The 21,920-nt window shown below is 30.3% G+C and overlaps 3 protein-coding genes and 1 long non-coding RNA gene across 5 annotated transcripts; 3 read left to right on the forward strand and 1 right to left on the reverse strand.

Moving 5' to 3' along the window:
• The first annotated feature begins 499 nt into the window (after positions 1-499).
• On the forward strand, positions 500-1,282 carry LOC122722537. The gene is made up of 2 exons (XR_006349484.1): positions 500-923; positions 1,038-1,282. It is a non-coding gene; the product is annotated as an uncharacterized LOC122722537 (long non-coding RNA).
• A 5,795-nt stretch (positions 1,283-7,077) lies between these two features.
• LOC110606766 (amino acid permease 3) lies at positions 7,078-10,264 on the forward strand. The gene is made up of 5 exons (XM_021745745.2): positions 7,078-7,231; positions 8,271-8,394; positions 8,505-8,738; positions 8,825-8,918; positions 9,014-10,264. The coding sequence occupies exons 1-5, from the start codon at positions 7,226-7,228 to the stop codon at positions 10,023-10,025; spliced, it is 1,470 nt and encodes a 489-aa protein (XP_021601437.1). The 5' UTR covers positions 7,078-7,225; the 3' UTR covers positions 10,026-10,264.
• A 4,860-nt stretch (positions 10,265-15,124) lies between these two features.
• LOC110607042 (pentatricopeptide repeat-containing protein At1g77360, mitochondrial) lies at positions 15,125-17,853 on the forward strand. 2 transcript variants are annotated; one of them, XM_021746098.2, is made up of 3 exons: positions 15,125-15,258; positions 15,729-17,303; positions 17,427-17,853. In XM_021746098.2, exon 2 carries the CDS (start codon positions 15,764-15,766, stop codon positions 17,204-17,206), a length of 1,443 nt encoding a protein of 480 aa, XP_021601790.1. In that variant the 5' UTR covers positions 15,125-15,258; positions 15,729-15,763; the 3' UTR covers positions 17,207-17,303; positions 17,427-17,853. The 2 variants fall into 2 exon arrangements, with proteins under 2 accessions (XP_021601790.1, XP_021601789.1); XM_021746097.2 differs by having other exon boundaries at positions 15,186-15,642.
• Positions 17,854-17,926: 73 nt separating this feature from the next.
• Positions 17,927-21,916, reverse strand: LOC110607043 (protein KRTCAP2 homolog). The gene is made up of 5 exons (XM_021746099.2): positions 21,777-21,916; positions 21,143-21,301; positions 20,529-20,580; positions 19,350-19,416; positions 17,927-18,324 (listed from the first exon to the last, which is right to left on the reverse strand). The coding sequence occupies exons 2-5, from the start codon at positions 21,296-21,298 to the stop codon at positions 18,234-18,236; spliced, it is 366 nt and encodes a 121-aa protein (XP_021601791.1). The 5' UTR covers positions 21,299-21,301; positions 21,777-21,916; the 3' UTR covers positions 17,927-18,233.
• Between the last annotated feature and the right edge of the window lie 4 nt (positions 21,917-21,920).

Raw genomic sequence — 21,920 nt, forward strand, 5'->3', positions numbered from 1 at the left:
TTATTTTAATAATATATTAATTATTTATTAAATAAAATAAATATTTTTAGTGTAGATAAGGATCCCCTTGAATTAAACTCTCACTTATAAAAATAAAAAATAAAAGGGTGCAATTTAGTCATCTAAGGATAGTTGAAATTAGTCAAATAACAATAACTATCCCTAAGTTGACATATGTCACATTAGTTATTGTAAATGAAATACTTCTATTTTTAAAGAAAAAGTTTATTTTTACTTAATAATTTCATTAATTCATTAATTTTTTTAATTATAAACTATTTCAAAAAATTCTAAATTACATCATGAAAAAACAAAACCACTTTTGAGGAAATATGCTAATTCATAATTTTATAATTAAAATACAATAATTTCATTTTAGATGAATTTATCCTATATTTATTTCAAGAATAATTGTAATAGCAGGGTCTTGTGGGCTTAAGAGTCAACATATATACTTTAGCAGACACAAGGTGGAGTCTAATTGGCCCGTTTCAGTGGACGTTGCAAATCAAATTCAAATTCATATAACACTTTAATAAACAGGGTGCTGCCGGTCACGAGAGGGGCAAAAGAGAAAGAAAAAGAGAAGGCCAAGAGGTCTTCGGCCATCCTTTTCCGGTCAGATTTATATAATTTTTCAGCTGTTTTGTTTGTTTTATTATTGATGTTGATTTTGTTTCTATTTTGGGAGTTATTTATTCAGAGTTTCTTATGAATTTTGTCTCTGTTCGAAAGGAAGATATTGTTGTTATCGACGCCGGCATTTCGAGATCGCGCCGCTACATTGGCGATCTCTAGTGTGAAGCAGTGAAGTTTATTGCGTTGTTCTCCTTTATGTGGTGTTAGAGTCTTCGATCTAGTGATGATTCTATATTTATTTTGGTGGTGGTGATTTTGCTTAGCTTGGTGGTGGTGGTTGGATGGTGTTTTTTCAGCCTCTTTCTCCTCTTTCCTGCATTTTACTTTCTTGCATTTCTTTTGTTGGCTTACAGATTGTGTTTTCAGTTGACCTGTTATTTCTTTGTCTTCTTCTCCAGCTGATAAAAGTAGTGGAAAGGTAATGCGTGGCGGCTATCTCATCTGGAGACACTGACAGTAGAATGGATCGGTGATCAGTGGGCTCACTGCTGCTTTTCTGGAATTGGGCTGTGGGCTTGATTTATGGGTTTGGGTGTGCGTTCATGGGTTTTCAGCTTATGAGTATTTGGGCTTTTGAAAATATCTGTTTTGGCCCATAAAGCCTTCTAATGTAATATCTGCCTAATATAAAAATAATTTGTGAGATCGAAAATTCTATTATCGTAGATAAAATAAATATTCACCGACAGTATTTTACTCCATGACGATTCAATAAGAATTAATTGGTTTCTTTTATTCTATTTGTTTAGTAACAACTTTGTTGCCCAGACATTTCATCAGCTTCTTCATTTCACACTTATTTTTCAAAATCATGTTAATTAAACTATATATGGAAATTTCCGGTTTGATAATTTTAAGGCTAAATGCATTAGTTTATTAATCCCATGCCTCTCCTTTCCACTTTCTCAACCTAATTTTGCTTTCAAAATAAAGAAATAATTAAAATGTTGCTGTTATTGGAAATTAATCATCGAAAACTTGAAATTTAAAAGTTGATACCCAACCCATCAACTAAACAAAAAGTTAATAATAAAACAATAATACTATAAGGTAATGAGATAAAACTCGAAAAATAACTTGAAAAATGTTTTTTTTTTAAAATATTTAAAAAAACATTTTTCAATAAAATAATTCATTTTCATTGATAGAGGAAATGATTTTTCTTTCGTAAAAAAGTTTTTTTTTTTAAATTTAAGAATTTATTAATATTATTATATAAATAATTTATTTTTTAATTAAAAAATATTTTTTTATTGATAATTTTTATAAGTGATCTAAATATAAAAAAATAAATATTTACTATTTAGTCCCAGTGTATTACTATTAGTAACAAGTCAGTTCTTACATTTTTAGAAATATATTAAAATGTTCTTATATTTTCTCTTTATCAACAAAATAATTTTTTCGTCATTCTTTTCCATTAAAAATAGATAAATGATGAGTGAAAAAATTTTTAAAATTCAATTTTGCTCTCAAATAAAGCTCTTTATTTAATCCTTGAATATTGATATTATTAATAAGTCAGTCTCTACATTTTCATAAATCTATTAAAACGTTCTTATTTTTTATCATATCTATTAAAATGAATAAGAAGAAAAAGAAGAAAGATGGTTATTTTTTACTATATTTTTTACGGTAAAAATAGACGGAATAACTATTTTGTTGATGAAGATAAAAGATAAATAGATTTTAATAGATTTTTAAAAATGTAGAAACTGACTTGTTAATAATGGCAATATTTAGAGACTAAATTATAAATTTTTCTAAAAAAATATATTTTTTGGTTGAAATAAAGCAGGCAAAATGAAGGAATCATACTTTGTCTAGAATTGTGTTGAAGTGTATAAATGAATTAAAAGTGGACATTTGTAGTCATATACATAATTATTGGAAGCATAGAGCATAGCATGTTCTTGGAGTTCATGTGTACATTTACAATTATATATATATATGATTACCATGTGTCATGTTCAGATGAACAAGAATATTTCTGTTTATGCCTCTGAACTTATCCAAGAAAATTTTTTTTTATTTTATTTTTTTAATTAATTTTTTTTTTGTGGATATATATCCAATCAAGGATTTGAAAATCTAAGAACAGGATGCGGAAGACATGATCATTCTTTTATGTCAATTTTTCTTTCTGAGATTTTCCTTTGATTTGGTATTCATTTTTTAAAAATGAAACTTTATTTAAGTAGGAATAAAGTGTTGTGCTCTCACATTTATGGCTACTTATCAAATATCTCCATTTCATTTTGGAGGCTAATTGTTACCGTCAAAATTAAATTCTTCTTGCATATTGCAATTATATGACCGTCGGACTTCTTCTACTTTAAAATGAGGCTAGACCCTAGATAAAAATATAAATCCAAAATCCATAAAGTCATTCTCAAGCAGACCGGTTCAACATGGCGCACCCCAGTTCGACTACACAAAACAGGCCGGATCAACTCTACGTACAGGTCCACCGGAAGATAGCCTAGTCCGGTGATTCGACAAGGGGTAGGAGAGCAAGTCTAGTCACTTCACAGCCCTATTAGTATGCGTGTCGAATGAAATTAAATAGCTGCCTGACAGAAAAAGTGTACTAATATGTCTGTACGTACGGATCTGCACGATAAAAATGGATAGCACTGTAGTAAGCTGGTGGTTATACGTCACTAGAAAATAAAAAGAAAAATGATAAAAGGGGGAAAAGTGATATTTCCTTACCAAATTTATATACATACTGTAAACTCTATTTTCTAGAATTCAGAACTTCATTACTAACTAAATACAAGGTGGGCAAGCAATGGACATCTCTTTCTTTCTCTCCATAATGAACTCTAAATCAATGACAATTGTGTGATTTTTAAAGTTTCGAGATGGACTTACTTGTAAAAAATATAAGGATTTATTGTTTCCAATAAATATATGGGTAGTAAGTAGAGACTTCTTTCATTGAACGAGAATCCGAGCACAAGTGGCAGAGCAAATACTGGTTATAGAGGCAAAAATACAAAAGTAATTAAATATCTAACCTAACACTTGCTTTATTAGACAAATAATTAAAGGAGAAGGAGGAGAATTGGAAATATCCATAGTAGAATTTCTTTTTTTGACTTGACAAATGGGAGTGAAGAATTGGGCATCGGAGAGCTCAAAGCTTTTTATATTTATACCAAAAAATAAAATATGATTTTTGGGAGATCCATCAACTTTATTTATTAGGTTTCAGAATTATATTCAGAGTTGAGCAGCTGAGGCTGAGGCTGAGCCTGAGCTGGGTCAAAAGTTTCAGCTAAGACTTGTCATTCTCTAACCATGTAATGTTTTGTTTGGTTTGATACTTTTTGATTTTTCTCTCATCGCTTTACTTCCTTTATTAGTTTGCTTTATATATTCGAAAGGAACTGTCTGTCTTTTTTCTTTATTAATATATTTTTAAAAATAATTTATTTATCATGTCAACTTCTTATTTACCGTATTAAATAGATATTATTTTGATATAAATTAAATTATAAATTTTAAAATAAAAATAAATAAAATTATGTGATTTTTATATTTTTTTAAAATTTATAAAAAATTTCATAATATTATTTAAATTTTTTATAATTAGTATCAGTAACAAACAAACAACTAATAAAGCAGCAAATACATTAAGTTTTTGCTTTAAGTCATATGTTGGAGAAAAAAAGTCATGCGTTCACATTCACGTGTGCAAGTATAAAACTAAAAAAGGAAGGTCAATTCGACTCATCATTTCTTTTTAAATACTTTTAAAATTAAAAAAAAAAAGAAAAATTACCAAACTAGCCCGATTTACATCCGACTTACTTATTAGGTTTAAAATACTCTTATAAATTTTAAAAATATTTATTACTTAAAATTTAAATTTAAAATTACTAATTAATGAAAAAAAAAACGGTTTCATCTCATTTCGTTCTTGCAACGTGATTTTATATAACTTATTATTAAAATTTATCATTACATTCAAAAATTTGGATCATACTTTATATTTATATTTATCATTAAATCTTAAAAAAATTTTACTTTTTATACATTAAGAAAAAAAATTCGTAACCTGATTAAAAAATTAAAATATATTATTAATTTTAAATAATACTTTTAAAAAAATTAAATTAAATTTTATTTACCATTGACATATTCTCAAATTAAAAGTTATCAAATATCTTAATTGTGAAAAGTCATTTGAAAAAATGAATTTATATAATCATTATAACTAAAATATCATATAAAAACTTCATTGTGTTGAAAGCAAGGCCACATATAAAATAAAGAATCCTTCTCAGTCTTAGCAATCGAGTTCTTTTCTTCTTTTTTTTCTGCTAAGAGTTCTTTTCTTTCTTTTTTTTTTGATCCAAATGCATTATATCCTTATCAAATAACACTTATATCTAATTTAAAACCTTTTAATAAAATTTGAGCCTATCTAAATACTAAATTCGTTTGGCGATACCATACACAATTGTTCTATTACTACTCGTGATAATCATAGCAACTATCGTAAGAGAAAACTTATCATTTCAAATAATATTATAATTAAATTTAAATATTCTATAAAGAGAGAAAACTACACGATAATAAGAAGAAATTGTGTTGATGTAGATAAATAAAAGTTAGAAAAACACCACTTTACTGGAGGCATGAACAATAAAGTAAAATGAAATGAGTCTTAGCGTCAAGTTGACTTTCTGATCAAATGTATTGAAAAGTGCCATTTTTTATTGAATATTCTTATTTTATTTATCCATGGTACAAAATTTTTATACAAACACCATTTTAAAAAACTTGTATTGAAGTAGTCTTGAGATAATAAAAATAAAAGCATATTATATTAATCTAATTAAAATGGAAAAAATTATTTTATTCAGTTTATTATAATTTTTATAATAATTTTATACGAGATGTTATAAAAGTTTATAGATCAAAATTGACTCAGAACTTCAAGAATCGTAAGTTTGAGAGCAAGAGTAATTAAGACATACATAATATAAAACTGATTTAAATTGAAATTTTGCGATTTTTTTTTATTTAAAAAAACGATTACAATTTCCAATTCTCGGATTTGAAAAACCCTGCCGCCCTTACCACCTTCGTTAAATTTAATCCTCAGTGCAAGGGACTCGCAACAATGTCCGAGTGCGCGTCTCTTCAGTTGCCACGTGTTGGAACAGAATCAACTCTATCCCTACTCTACATTGGATCAGCCAGTTAATTTCCACTCTTGTTGGGGCCATAATTACTTTATTTTAATATTATTAGTTTTACTTTTTTATTTAACAGTCAACGCCATGGATGGGTGGTTGCTAATTTGTTTGATTAAAATTTAATTTTTAAAATGTCCGAGTGCGCGTCTCTTCACGTGCTAATTTTTTATATATCCTCCTATTGGATTACTCAATTAAAAAAAAAAACAAAAAAAACAACTGAGATTACTAAATAATATTTGAATCTAATGAATTTTATTTTTAATGTCGATAATTGAATTGAATCGATCAAATTCTACTAAAAATATATATATACTATTAATTTTGATATTTATAATTAAATCAAAAATTAAATTAAATTGAATTAAATTGATTTTAATCAAAAATTAAAATTTAGTATTTATGAAAATTGAAAATTAAAATTTTAGTATTTATAAAAATTAAACCGAATCGATTTTAATCAGAAATAGAATCGAACTAAACTGGTCTGATTCAATTTGATTTAGTTTGAGTGATTTAAATTTTTAATAAAGTTTTTATTTTTAATATTTTAAAATTTAATTAAAATATTTTAATTTTAATATTATATAATTTTTTATTATTAATAGGTTTGATTTGATTTTTTTTAATTTTTTTATTAAAATTAAACTGAACTGTAATAATTGAAAATTTAAAATTTAAAACTGAATCGAATCACAATAAATAAAAAATTAAATTAAAAATTTAAATTAATTTAATCTAATTAATTTTTTCGATTGAATCAAATATCGATTTTTATTAATCCACAGAGTATATACTATCTTTTGGCTGAAAGAGATGTACACTACTAAATGCCAAAAACGAAAAAGAAAAAGAAAAAGAATGTTAAAAAAGATGAAAGAAATTACAACAGTGTACGCGACTAAACTTTGTGTTTCTTAATTTCCACATTCATTGGGAACTAAAGATGGAAGAATCAGATACTACTCCTAGTTGTCCACCCATCAATGATAATGATGTTTTTATTTTTCTTGCAGAATCCCAAGTCTAAGTGCTTCCACCAATGTTTGGATTAATTATTCTGAGACCAATTTTACTGATAATTAATAAAAATATACTTTTTTTCTCTTTTAATATGGAATGAATCATCATTATGAGTCCAAGAACCCTATTCTCAAACAATAACGACGGATGAGAAGCTACACACGTTTGGTTTTTTTTATCCAAAGAATTTGATTTATTATTTTTAATTCCTCTTATTTTGTTATATAAACCCTATGCTATGCTTCTTCTTAACTCATGCACCCATCTCTTTCTCTTCTCTGCCTCTGTTAACAATCTTTTGCATTGATAGCGTAGAGTAACGAGGAAGAAGCTAAACTATTGCCGATATCATGAAGGTGAGATCTTCTTTTGCTTTTCATCATCTCCTTCTTTCTTCTCATCATCATTTGTCTTGCCGAAAATCCGGTAGAAAACCTTTTCTTTTCGAGTAAGTTTCGTCTAATTTATAAACGTCGTATATACTAAAGTTATGGTAGTTTTCTGTTCATGGCTACTTCATGCATGGATGCATGCTTACATTTCTATATGTGGAGTTATAATAGACTTGATCATTTTCCTTTTATAGCTCAAATGCAAGAGATAATCATGAAAAATTATTTGATTAATATACCTTCTCCAATTATTCATAAGAAAATATTTTACGTATTTATGATAAATATATTTTTAGAATAAAAGTGAGAGTAGCTAGAAAGATGACTAGAGAATCTCACAATATAAGATAAAGTATCATTTACTCTTTAATTATTACTTTGAAAATGCTACAAAATTATGCATTGCCGGAGAAAAGCTGAAGCAAAGCACTCTTGTAAGTAACAAAAGCAACCCAGTAATCTAGACTGGATGATTCGTATATGTTAATATATATCCATTTTGCCATTAGCTAAAGAACTTGGCAGTTACAAGGAAAGAGCAATAACTTAAAAGGAGAGTGGAGAGATAAAAGTAGACAGAGATCTTCGAGTCAAGGCAGGCAGCGGCTTAATGCGGTCGGTAGTTGACAACCCACGTTTCAGATCCACGTGGTCTATACTTTTTCTGGCCTCTCACTTCTCCACTTCTTATATATGTCTTGCTTCGTTTCCTCTTCTTGCATCCCTCAATTTCAAAGAGAAGAGCTGCTCTGATTTATATATAAGCACTCTCTTCTTTTCTCTCCCTCTCTCCACTCTGAATCCGTTTCGGTCTCTGTGATTCTAGGGTGGTGTGTCAGCCAGTGTAGTTATCAGCAGGTTTAAAACCATTAGTCAGTAACTGAACTTGATCCATTAAAGAAGAGGACCCATCATTTTCTTTGATATATATATCATTCTTTCCAGGAAATTTTATATAAACATTTGTTATTTATTTGGGTATCTTGATTTCTTGAAAGAAAAGATGGGTGAGAACGATGCTGCAAAGAACCATTTTGCTTCCCAAGTTTTCAGTGTCTCTGTGGACGTTCCTTCTCAAGGTGGTGGCTCCAAGTGGTTTGACGACGATGGTCGCCTCAAGCGAACTGGTAAAAAATCTTTAAGACTTTCTACGTTTCACTTTTTGTTGCTTTGTGGAAGTTGGTTTTGATTCTTTCTGTGTGCTGTTGCTTTTTTCTTTAATTCCTTTGTTTACCAGGAACTGTTTGGACTGCGAGTGCTCACATAATAACAGCTGTGATTGGGTCTGGTGTTCTGTCCTTGGCTTGGGCAGTAGCTCAGCTTGGATGGATTGCTGGTCCTGCTGTTATGTTCTTGTTCTCCTTCGTCACTTACTATACTTCCACTCTGCTCTCTGCCTGCTACCGAACTGGAGATCCTGTCAATGGCAAGAGGAACTATACTTACACGGACGCTGTTCGATCCAATCTTGGTAATAAATTTGTTTTCCAGTATTTCCTTTTCTAAAACTTTGGATTCTTTCAGAATTCTTTAATATTTTTAATTAATCATTTTCAGGTGGTGGTATGGTTAAGATATGCGGATACGTTCAGTACTTGAATCTTTTCGGAGTCGCCATTGGTTACACAATAGCATCATCCATCAGCATGATGTGAGTCCATTTTTTTCTTTCTTTGCGTTGGGTGTTAGTTTTTGCCTTCTTGGAGTGTTTAGATTAATTTATTTTTCTGGGTTGATATGAAACAGGGCTGTCAAGAGGTCTAATTGTTTCCACAAGACAGGAGGCAAAGATCCATGTCATATGAATGCCAATCCCTACATGATTGCATTTGGAATTGTGGAAATTATTTTCTCCCAAATTCCTGACTTTGAAAAGCTGTGGTGGCTTTCCATTGTTGCTGCAGTCATGTCCTTCACTTACTCAACAATTGGTCTTGGACTTGGGATTTCTAAAGTTGCAGAAGCTGGAAAATTTCAGGGAAGTCTAACTGGAATAAGTATAGGCACCAGCGTCACTGAAACCCAGAAGATATGGAGGAGCTTCCAAGCTCTTGGTGACATTGCTTTTGCTTATTCTTACTCTCTTATCCTCATTGAAATTCAGGACACAATCAAATCCCCACCATCAGAAGCCAAGACAATGAAGAAAGCAACTCTAATAAGTGTTTCAGTGACAACACTTTTCTACATGCTCTGTGGCTGCTTTGGCTACGCAGCCTTTGGAGACATGTCACCTGGAAATCTCCTTACAGGATTTGGCTTCTACAACCCATATTGGCTAATCGACATCGCCAACGTCGCCATAGTCGTCCACCTTGTTGGTGCCTACCAAGTCTACTGCCAACCACTCTTTGCTTTCATTGAAAAAGCAGCAGCACAAAGATTCCCAGACAGCAACTTCGTCACCAAAGATATTAAACTCCCACTTCCTGGTTCCCGTTCTTACAACCTCAACCTCTTCAGATTGGTGTTTAGGACAATTTTTGTGATCATTACAACTGTAATGTCCATGCTGCTTCCCTTCTTTAACGACATAGTTGGACTCCTTGGAGCTTTAGGATTTTGGCCATTAACTGTTTATTTCCCAGTTGAGATGTACATAGCTCAAAAGAAGATACCAAAGTGGAGCACAAGATGGGTATGCCTCCAAATCCTTAGTGCTGCTTGCCTTATCATCACCATAGCTGCTGCTGCTGGCTCCATTGCTGGAGTTGTTGGTGATCTGAAGACAGTGAAGCCTTTTAAGACCAGCTATTAGATCAACACAGGTTGATTTGTACCACCTTTGATAACATTTCAAAAACAAGAGAAAGAATCAAAACTAGTTTTAGTTTTAGTTCATGTTCATATGAAGCCCTCAAGTGGCTGTTTCAATTTCTATGTAGTTTTTCTGATGTTCATTCTCAGTGGCACCCATGTCTGTAATATAAGCTGAAGAAGAAAACATGGGTCTTTAATTCCATATCTTCTAATGCAAATTTGAAGAACTTCTGTCCAGTCTTTGTCTTAATAATCTTTTATTTTAATTTATAATATGCTTTCAATCAATGAAGAGAAACTCAATATTCCTCTACATTTTTTTTTTGCTATTTCTTTTTGTTTTCTACTTTGGATGGTCCTGTCTGAAAAATATGGCAAATAAGGCATCTTCATTTTCACCATTGAAAGTGCACATTTCAAATCAACAATGACAAAAAATAAAAAGGGAAAATAAAGCTAGGACCATAGAGAGAACCATGGCCGATCATATCTGATCTGTGAGAAAGCTATAGATGCATATGAAATTATTGAGAACATGGTCTAGTGGTTATCAATGGTGGGGAGATCTAGTAGCTATCCAGTGACTGTTCAGTACCAAAAAAAAAAAAAAAAAGGTGCATGCCCTCTTTCTATAGGGACCATAATATGTTATATGCCATCTCGTGTGAACTAGAGATACTTTTTTTTATATTTAATATTATTAATATTTTAATTTATCACAAGCTCGATTAAAATTTATCTTATACATTGATTAAATCTGTTACAAATCTGATTGTTCATTTTATATATTTTATTAATAATTTATATAAAATTATATTTTTTTTCATTTTAAAATTAATATTTTTTAAAAATTAATTTTCAATTTTTATATATAATGCAAAGAAAGAATTTGGAAATAGATATTCACATTAACAGTATTTAAATTTTTTTTTTTTTTAAAAAAAAACATACCATGTGCCCTGCAATTTGCTAAGGATAAGATATTAAACTATCATGGGAGACTGTTATATATAGAGCGAAAAAATAATAAAACTTGTTTTTTTTTTTTTATCATTCAATTTAAATAATCTCAAAATTTTAATATTTATAGAAATTGTATCCTAAGTCTCAAAATTAATTTGAAAATATTAAAATGAAAAAATTAATAATTTCAATCATAATTAAATTTTATCAAACTAGTACAAGTTTCCCACTTTCCAAATCCAATTAATTTTGTGAAAATTAAATTAAATTAATTGTAATAAAATTAAACTGAATAAAAATTAAATTGAATTAATTTTAAATAAAAATTAATTTTAATTAAATTATTTTAATTTAATTCAATTTGATCGATTAATTTTTTATTTTATTTTTAAAATTTTATTAAAATATTTTAATTATAATTATAATTTAATATTTTTATATTATTAAAAATAATATATTATTATTATTAATCGGTTCGATTTGATTTTATCAGCTTTTTATTAAAATAATCAAACCGAATAAAAATACTTTCTTAATACATGTGATTTTAATGTCTCTACCTAAACAATAAAAGCTATGATAATATAAAATGCATGTAAAAGTTTTGAATACTCAAATTAGTGGTGTAATTAAGTGCAGGAGATTAGGAGGGGGAGGCGGTCACCACCGCCGGCGGCATAGTGGCGGGGCCCTCCCTCGCAATCATCGGATACCGCTAATTTAAATATTCTTTTTGGTAATAATAATTCTTTTCCAATATTAGTGGGTTGGTGCTGTGTTTAATTTTCCTACTTTCACGTGTTTCCTTTTTTTTTTTTTTTTTTTTCTCTCCACCTAATTTCGTCCAACGAAAATATTTAATTTAAAATCAAATAAATTTCACATGCAGTCATAAAATTCACTGTTTTTCAAGAGGAGAATTTAATGATTTAAAAAAAAAAAAAGAATTCGCCTTTTACAAACGGCAAAATCCATGTAAAAAAAGGTTTTAAAAAAATATTTAATTTAAATAAAAAATAAAAGTTATCCTCCTTTTTGCAAATTTGCCTTTTTCTGGTGGAGAGAATTTGAGAAGATTCCCCTAGAACTGAGGAGATCTTTCCCGAGTTAGTGTTAAAACAGGAACCACCAACATTTGTCGGAGTGTTAACTAAACACTATCTAATTTATTATTTTAAATTTTGATTTTCAAATTGAACTAAATAAAATTATTTTTAATAGGAATTAGAAAAATCTATATTTCGAATAATATACTTTAATTCCCTAAATAAAAAATAATTACTGAATTTATAAAAATTTCATCAATTAATTTTTTTTATAATTTTCTATTAAAAATAAAAAAATTAATTTTTTACTATAATTAATATTTTCATCATATATAAAAATAAAATTATATATTAATTTAATGTTTTTTTATTCAAAATCATTAGTACCAAAATAAAGTAAGTGAGGTTGAAATCTGAATTTAGGGAGAGAAGTTGAACAGACTATTCAAGATTCAGTGAATCAGCTGAGATTCACTGAATCAATTGATGGGTTATCACTTAATCAGTCATGGACAACCAATTAGGGATTCACAAGCAAGGAGTTTTAAAAGAGCAGCATTATATTATAATTATAATTATAATTAAACCTAGATATTTTAAAGATAAATATTCCTATAAATTTATAAAGGCTAAGATTTTATGAATGAAGGACCATGGCCTAACAAATATAAAACCAACTAAACCTAAATCAGCCCACAAGAAAAAGGTTCAAGACCATACTTATGAAACCATAGACTAGCAGAAGCGGGTGGGGGATTCGAAAGGCTTCTTGTGGAGAAAATAATTTATTAATTTAAAAAATATATATATTTATAAATTTAAAGTTTGATTCTCTACGCAATCCAAGGCTTAGCCTGTGGAAAGTGCATCCTGTAGCCTTAAAAGGTCTAAGGTTCGACTCCCCCAACCCCTATTTAAAAAAAAAAAAGTTTAATTCTCTACTACATGGCGCAAAAACAATTTTATAATAATAAATACTTTATTTTAATATATTAATATATTTTATTATTAATATTTAAATAAAAAATTACTAATACTATATAATTTTAATATCATAAAATTAATATCATTTTGTAATTAAATGTATAAAACAATCCAGTAATATAATATCGTACATGATAAATTTTTTAATTATTTTTATAATATATTTTATCATTTTTAATAAGTTAATATAATAATAATATAATTAAATAATATCAATAATTTGATATATATTTAATACATGTGATTTTATAACTTTAAAAATAATTATTAATTTAATTAATACCGATTATAAAGTTATTTTTAATATATTATTATAGTAATATTATAATTAAATAAAAACGTTATAAATTTAAAGATATATAATCCTTATATTTTATATTTATTTTATTATTTTTAATATATAAGAGTATAATAAAAATTGATAGTAACGATAAAAAAATATTTAAAAATATAATTATCAAGAAAAAATAAAGTAATTAATTAATTTAATCATAAAATAAATAAATTATTTAATTAATTTTTTTATAAATTATAAATAATCCAATAATCTCTTACAATATTTAATTACAACATTATTTTATTTCATAATTCTAAATATTAATATAATTTATATATTAATATTTAAAATATTTTATTATTATTATTTAAATTAAAAATATTATTGACTTTAGTATCATAAGATTAATATTATTCTATAATTATGTAGTACTATATAAAAGCAGGCCAATAAAATGTAAATTTAATTTTTATAATTTTAAATATTAATTATTTGTTTATTTTTATTTGATAAATTATAAATAATTTAGTAATTTTATAAAATATAATAATTATATATCAATAAATTTACTTATTATTTAGTTATAATATTATTATAATAATATATTAAAATTAATAAAATATATTATAAAAAATGTATTATCATAAAAAATATAATATAAATAAAATTATTAAATTAATAAATAGATTATTATAATATATTAATAATTAAAAAAATAAAAAACATGGCCTGGTACCACCGTATCAGGCCATTATTTACAATAAAAATTTTAATGTGCTCTACAAGTCCGCCAGAAATAGATGAGAATTCTCACTTGGCAATCAAATTTTAAATCCGTAATTTTTTTTTTTTTTAATCTTAAATTGATAAATTTTTTTCTACAAGTTAACAAAAAGCCCGATTCAAAAGGCAAATCCAACAGAGGAAGAGACAGCACCGCAGCATAGGCATCCTCCTAGTGAACCTCGATAAACATCCCCAAGATAAGCATTGCCTCAAAGAGACTAATTGGCTTTAAGATATCCAACTAAGAATACCATAGCACCATGGAAACCCAAGAAACCCATGCCAGAGCCAAGCTACCATAACTACTAGAAGATTAAAAAAAGTATGCATGCAAAGACACAATCCAAATCTGTAGTTGGAAAAGCAAGATGCCCAAAACACAGATTAAGCCCACTGCCTAGAGACTCATCAAATCTAAGGCAATGACAACCGAACATAGGTGAGAACTCTTTATCATGGGAATACCCTAGCATCTGAGAGAGACCTTCATGTTTCAACTGCCTCTTGCCTCTGATTTTCAATCGTTCCTGCTACTTTGTCCATTCACCCACCCATCATTATTCCTTTTCTGCTTCAACAACTCTAAGTAATCTGTTGTTTATCGCTCCTAGTTGGCGTTGGAATTCTAACGTGGGTCCAATAGGCAGCCTTCTTGTAAAGGAGATATTGAGCAGTTTTCTGGGCCAGTGTCATCCATGCCTAACTCTGGTGCAGACTTGTAAATCAAAATTGAGAATATATCAATAATGCCCAAATTTTTATAGAACAATACATTGGAAATGAGGAGGCAAATTTACTTCTCATATGAATTATTTATAATACTTCAACAATATTTCTAAATTTTAATTTCGTTAAACACTTGATCTTTCATCATTTTTTTCAATATATTATGTTGATCAAATTTTAAATAAATAGTTATTTATTTATTAAATTTTACCATTATCAACACTTTAATCAATCTGGGATGAATATGTTTAACATAAATTAAAACTTATGAATATTTTAATGAATTTGTGAAAGTATAGATATTAATATATTATTACTGACTTTATTGAGGACGATTTTGTAATTCGCCAACAATAAACGTAACAAATACTCCGTCGTCTCACACCAACCAAAACGCTTTTGTGAATGCACTAGTTCTCGAAGACGATCCCGGAGCCTGGCGTTTTCTGGTAAGTTAACCCCTCTCTCACTCTCTCTCTCAATTATTGTTTCATTTATTTGAAAAAAAAAAAATCAGCATGGAGGAAGCGTCTCCCATTTCGTTCCACTTGAAGAAGAAGAAGAAGAAGAAGAAGAAGAAAGTTATTTTCTGTTTCAGTTCCTTCCCAATCTATAAGCTTTCTTTTATTCACATATAATTTCTTCTTTAGAGTTGCTTTATTGCTTTCTTTGAATAGTAACCTATCATGTTAAGTTTTCGATAAGTTAAGTTTTCAGCTTTCTTTGAACACTGCGTGATACCTGTTCGATAAAAAGCATCAATCAATTTTAAATTGGGAAGGATGCCCATGGGATGAATGAACAGGGTTTTCATAATTCTACCTTTTTATTAGGTATATCTAGCAACATTTTAATTTTAAATTTTTGGGTTCCAATCATATTTTTCTAACTGACTGGTTTTTTGGCTGTCCTGCTTCAGATAGAGATTGCTGATCCGCAGTTTGCTTCCTTGGTATGAGTAGAATTAGTAGGCATTCTAACAAATTATCTTGGGGATGGTGTATATTAGCAAGAAGGTATAGTTCAAGTAAACCCACAACTGAAGTATCGGATGCGACAAAAAAGATATGTAAAATCATGATGTCCTCCCCAGCAGTGACTCTTGATACTGCCCTTAACCAAAATGGTGTTAGGGTCTCACCAGAAATAGTTGAGGATGTCCTCAAGAAATTTGAGAATGCTGGTATGGTGGCTTATCGATTCTTTGAATGGGCAGATAAGCAACGACATTATTCACACAGTATTAGGGCTTATCACACCATGATTGAGTCTCTGGCCAAGATAAGGCAGTATCAGATCATGTGGGATCTTGTAAATGAGATGAGGAGCAAGAGAATGCTAAATGTTGAAACATTTTGTATCATTATGAGAAAGTACGCTAAGGTTCAAAAGTTAGAGGAAGCTGTTTACACATTTAATGTTATGGAGAAGTATGATGTTCTTCCAAACTTAGCAGCATTCAATGGCTTGCTTAGTGCTTTATGCAAATCTAAGAATGTGAGGAAAGCTCAAGAGATTTTTGACAGTATGAAGGAACAATTTGTCCCCGACTCAAAATCATACAGTATCTTGATTGAGGGATGGGGAAAGGCTCCAAATCTGCCCAAGGCAAGGGAAATTTTCAGAGAGATGCTTGATGCGGGTTGCCATCCGGATATTGTGACTTATGGTATAATGGTTGACGTTCTTTGCAAGGCTGGAAGAGTTGATGAAGCCCTTGGAATTGTCGAGAAAATGGATTCCACGGATTTTAAGCCAACATCTTTTATTTATAGTATTCTGGTTCACACATATGGGGTAGAAAACCGGATTGAAGATGCTATCGATACATTCCTAGAGATGGAAAAGAATGGACTCAAGGCTGATGTGGCTGTATATAACGCTCTGATTGGTGCTTTCTGTAAAGTAAACAAATTTAAGAATGCTTACAGGGTCTTGAATGATATGGATTGCAAGGGTGTGAAACCCAATTCAAGATCATTTAATATCATTCTGAATGGTTTAATTGGCTGTAAAGAGACTGATGAGGCATTTAGGCTGTTCCGCAGGATGATCAGGCTATGTGAACCAGATGCAGACACATTTACTATGATGATTAAAATGTTCTGTGAAAGGAATGAGTTGCAGATGGCTCTTAAAGTGTGGAAGTATATGCAGAAGAAGCAATTTGTTCCAAGCATGCATACTTTTTCAGTGCTTATAAATGGACTATGTGACAGAGGTGATGTTTCTCAGGCTTGTGTCTTGTTAGAAGATATGATAGAAAAAGGAATTCGCCCTTCGGTCCAGACATTTGGAAGGTTAAGGCATTTGCTTATAAAAGAAGGAAGAGAAGATGTGCTGAAATTTCTTCAGGAGAAAATCAATGTCCTTCTCAAGGAGCCTTTATGGGATTGATGAGCCATGTTCAATGAACTAAAAGGCCATTCATTTTTTTTATCCGGTGGTGAGAAGATTATTCGTGGATTTTAAGAGCAAAGATCAGTTTGTGCAGGTCAGTTTTAATTGTTGTATTTATTTATCCTTAATATTTGGGTCACAGTGTTATTTATGGGTTCACATGCTCGCTTAACCTCCATTATCTAAACTGTTTATTTCTGGGGTTCCATTTTTTTAGGTTATCCGAATAATCACTAGAGCTGTGGGATCACAGAATCCTTGTTCCTTTCAAGATATTGAAGCTTAATTTTGAGTTGCTACTCAAAACTACACAAACTTTAAATGGATCACTCAAATAATTGACTGAAAGTGGAGTTGAAATTGCTGGCACAAAGGACTCATGTAGGGAAATGAATCTGATTAGAGTCCAAGAATTGTTGCTTGATCTTCCATCAAGGAAAACATGCTGCTGCTGGAAGTGCCACAGGACTGCAGTAGGACTAAAGGAAAAACAGTAGGGAATGAAAATTTTCCTCGCGACTCGGTGAATATGCAACTTTTTTTTTTTTTCTTCTGTTGGCATTGGAATTTGATTTTATTATCTAAGTTAACCATCCGATTTGATTACTTTCCATGAAGATATTTATTTAAAATATGTTCCATCCTATGAATCCAATTATCCAAAACCCCTGTGAGTTCGGAAAGCTAAACTATTCGAAAATCTATTAGAACTCTTGCTTAAATCAATGGTATCAGGTTAACATAATACATGTATGGAAATCCACACACAACTGGACAGCAGACCCAAAAACTGTTTGAGAAGCAAAATAATATTATAACAAAAAAATATTATTTTGCTCTTCAAGAAAGCAGGAAAAAAATATTATCCAACATCTTCTGGGTACCCTACGAGTGACTAGTTTCAGAGTTGGCCTTGTTGATAAATATATATAAATCTCACAATCACTTGACAAAGCCTGGTAAGAGAATAAAACTGAAGATCGGCAGATCACCATTTTAAAAAAGGCAATAATAGCATCCCCCCCTAGTGCCTTCTTGTTTTAGATTCGCTTTTAAAAAGCAGCATTCCAGAGAGCTTGTTGACCTCGTACAGTAGTCCCACGGAGAACAAGAAACTGCACCAAATATAAAAAGTTGAACATCGTCATTAGCATACATTTGCAGGACATTCACCTTCAATTTACCATTTACAATACTGAATAGATGATGCCTCTTGAATTTTTTCCTCTGTAGGGTATATAGGATAAAATCACAATGCCATCGATACCTCCATTCCCCTCTATATGAATCCATAAAGTTGAACTACTGGTTCTCATGTCAACTCACACTCACGTATAAGAGTATGCTAACCAAGCCAGTTCTGAAACATTGATGGGTTACACTGAACAACAATATCTACCCTTCTTTCAATATTTCGATCTTTCTGTATGATGGCTCTGAGAAAAAGGTTTCAAGTTCACTGGCTCAGATAATTGGGTCAACTAAACTGATTTTTTTTTTCAAAATTTTATGGTCAATCGAGGAGGTTCTTCCTATAAATGCTTGGTGATGAACACACGTGGATACATTTTTGAACTAATAAACCATTTATAACATCTTGAAATTACCATATGCCCACCAGATGTTCGGGTCCAGTATGCTCAGTGATGAAGGGTTTGAGTTCAGTATGCCGCCTAGTGTAAAGGACGTCCACCGCCCTTAGAGGTGGCAGTACGACCATCAAACACCAGACTAATGGGTTTTAAGTATTGTCAGCTAACCTCCAATAAAAACAATGTCCAGTGAAACAGAAAACCATAATAACTGTAAGATCCTTGTAGTTTATCAAAATTAACTACTTGGTCATTTTTTTAAACCCCAATTAAGACAGTATATTTTGTGAAATCAAACTCTTTAGTTTTTCTATCAAATAAAACATTAGTCCATTTGTTTTAGCCTTGAATTTTTATATTGTTTAGTCATTATAATTTTAAATCTATATATTGATAGGAATCTGATAGGAAAACTAAAGAGTTTGATCTTACAAATCACATTGATATTTTAATTGGGTTTTAAAAAAAAGGGAGTAACTAGTTAATTTTGAGAAAAGACATCAATTTAATAGTAATTTCCTCAACTATTTATAATGTCTTGAGATTACCATGTTGTGATGCAAACACGATGAACAGTGCCAGCTGCAGTCAGAGCAACAGCTTCTGCTAATACCACTGCAGAGGAAAAGGGAAAAAACAGTAATAAAATATACAAACACATATGTTTTCAACAAATGCTGCAATAAGAAAACAAGTGTATCCGATGGTGTTTGTGCATGGTGGCACCAAGTAAGAGGACAGTTAAACATCTCATGTGCCATTAAATTCTTCAGATTATTAGCCAAAGCAGACGTTATATAAAGGAAAAGTTGAAAATAGCCCAAGAAACTGGAATGGAGGTTGGAAGGGAACAACTGATAATTTAGCACCTGTTCTCCAACTGCACCCTGATCCCTCCAAGTAGTTCTATTTGAATAACACTTTGCATTATGGAGAAGATTAACTTGCTAATGAGATGGAAAAGATAGCTGAGAACATTAAGTTTCAAGCTCTTTTAACTCATATCCAAAAACAACTTTTTCCCTAAACTGTCATAGTTTTCTTTCTTCCTTTCATTTAGGTCAAACTTGAACCTTTACTAAGTCAGAATGAATCAGTATTATAAATAAAAATATTTCTAGTTTTATTTCATTTTAGTAATTTTATGAGATTTAATGCATGACAATGATGTGCTCCATAAACTGGATCATTTTGAAATTTATACGAAACCATGATTTAGGCTTAGTTAAGTTGAGTTGAAAGGATATGAAAATAATGGGGGAAAATGGCAACTAATCTAAGTTACTGATGATAAATACATAGGCATGGATCTGGCAATAGAATCCAAAAAGTGAAAATGGCGATGGAGATGGGTACGGTATTCATCCACAGTCATAGACACAAGCACGGTATTCAACCACATAGTCATAGACACAAGCAAGCATAGATCAATGCGAGTAGGTTGACTGACAATGGTCCATAACATACACAGCACAAGTGTATCAAATATTCTGCTTCCTAATGGTAGTTAGTAATCCAGGCACTGCAGAAAAGCACACGGGTGAAAGATCATCACTTGATCAAATACTAGGTGCAAACAAAGGATTTTTTATTGCATAAAATCTAGAGTATGTTGACATTGTATGATAGAACTATGCAGTGGAACTTGATCAATAGGAGCTCCATCAACCACAAACAGACATAAATAAATAAATAAAGGGAAACATTATGCAGACAAAGTGCCATACCTGTGCCCCAACCAGTCTTCATGCCACATGTTTCCTGGAAATTCCCAATGAACTGGAAAAAAGCAACCCAGTAAATGCATATTATATATCCAAATTTCATTGAGAGTGCCACAGAAGATAAATGACCAATTCATAGAGAGAAAATTTACCCTCTGTTTGGAATCAAGAATTTCATAAGAATTTAATTCAATTAATTTCTTTTCTAATAATTCTTTTGTTTGGAATGAAAGAATTCTATTTTTTTCACTTAAAAATTTTTTATTTTGAAATAAGTTAAAATTTTGCATGATTTTCCAAGAACTAATTTGAATTCTTTTCTTCTAAAATGAATATGCCAAACAAAGGGTTAGAGAATAAATCTCATAACCAAAATAAGCATGGTAAACTACAAGAATTTCAACAGCAACAAGAATATCTGGCCAAAAAGAAAAAGGAAAGCAACTTTGAAAGACCTAGATTGTGCATGGACATACAGCTTTTGTACATGACACTCGAAAACTCTTAACATGAAAAACATACAATATTGATCACAAATGCCCTAAAATATGAACAAAATGAAAAATAACACAAGCACATGGCCAAAAATGGGCTATCAATTAGGAGCTCAAACTTACTGTCAGCAGCACAAGAAACAGAAGAGAACTGATGAAGCCTCCAAGTATTGTAAATAACTCTGTGGATGCTAATTTTCCTCGATACATCTCTTGAAGGGAGAGAATGACAGTGAATAAAAGAAACGAATACAACATGGAACTTCCTGGCCCTGCCATTATCTTCATGTGGAAAAAATATCACAGAAGAAAAAGAAAATAATCAGTTTCAGGTATTTTCTCAATCATCAGAACACATTGGTTAAAACACATAGCTCCATTCAACCAAAGGGTGAGACACAAGACACTATAAATCAGAAGGCGACATTAAAATCACAGAACCAGAAGCTGCTCAGGCTTCAACTACAAAATTTTTGGCGAATAGAGGAGAAATCTAACGAATCTAGCAGACTCAGAAATTCACCGCAGAGAAATTCACTGTTGAATCCATGATATATGAATCGCGCATGCAATCACCAGATCATAAACACTAACGAAAATCAGAATCAGATCAATAATGCAAATAGAAAATTTATAAAGTTTTGTATTTTCCTTCGTAAAAACTGCTACATTTTCTTGGAAACCGATCGGAGATCAGCTATAGAAATCTCAACAACTATATCAAGAAAGGTGAAGAATAGGGAAGCTGACGCCATACCTCAGAGACACAGATCTCCTCAGCTTACGGGCGGAGCTTCTAAAGCCTAACTGATTGTCCACACTACGAGAGCCGCCGTCTGGGCTCTTTTTTGTTTTTAATAAATAAATAATAAATTTTGCGTTAAAAAAACTGGTACACGAC

The sequence above is a fragment of the Manihot esculenta genome, chromosome 18 (assembly GCF_001659605.2).
Source record: "Manihot esculenta cultivar AM560-2 chromosome 18, M.esculenta_v8, whole genome shotgun sequence".
NCBI classification, from domain to species: domain Eukaryota; kingdom Viridiplantae; phylum Streptophyta; class Magnoliopsida; order Malpighiales; family Euphorbiaceae; genus Manihot; species Manihot esculenta.

Excerpts from the sequence above, each read along its gene's own strand:
- LOC110606766 (XM_021745745.2), top strand. Across the intron at positions 8,739-8,824 it reads CGCTGTTCGATCCAATCTTG|GTGGTGGTATGGTTAAGATA; the intron begins GTAATAAATTTG and ends AATCATTTTCAG. Across the intron at positions 8,919-9,013 it reads GCATCATCCATCAGCATGAT|GGCTGTCAAGAGGTCTAATT; the intron begins GTGAGTCCATTT and ends GATATGAAACAG.
- LOC110607042 (XM_021746098.2), top strand. The coding sequence starts at position 15,764 with ATGAGTAGAATTAGTAGGCATTCTAACAAATTATCTTGGGGATGGTGT.
- LOC110607043 (XM_021746099.2), bottom strand. The coding sequence starts at position 21,298 with ATGGCAGGGCCAGGAAGTTCCATGTTGTATTCGTTTCTTTTATTCACT. Across the intron at positions 20,581-21,142 it reads TGTTTCTTGTGCTGCTGACA|TTCATTGGGAATTTCCAGGA; the intron begins GTAAGTTTGAGC and ends GCTTTTTTCCAG. Across the intron at positions 18,325-19,349 it reads CGTGTTTGCATCACAACATG|TTTCTTGTTCTCCGTGGGAC; the intron begins GTAATCTCAAGA and ends TATTTGGTGCAG.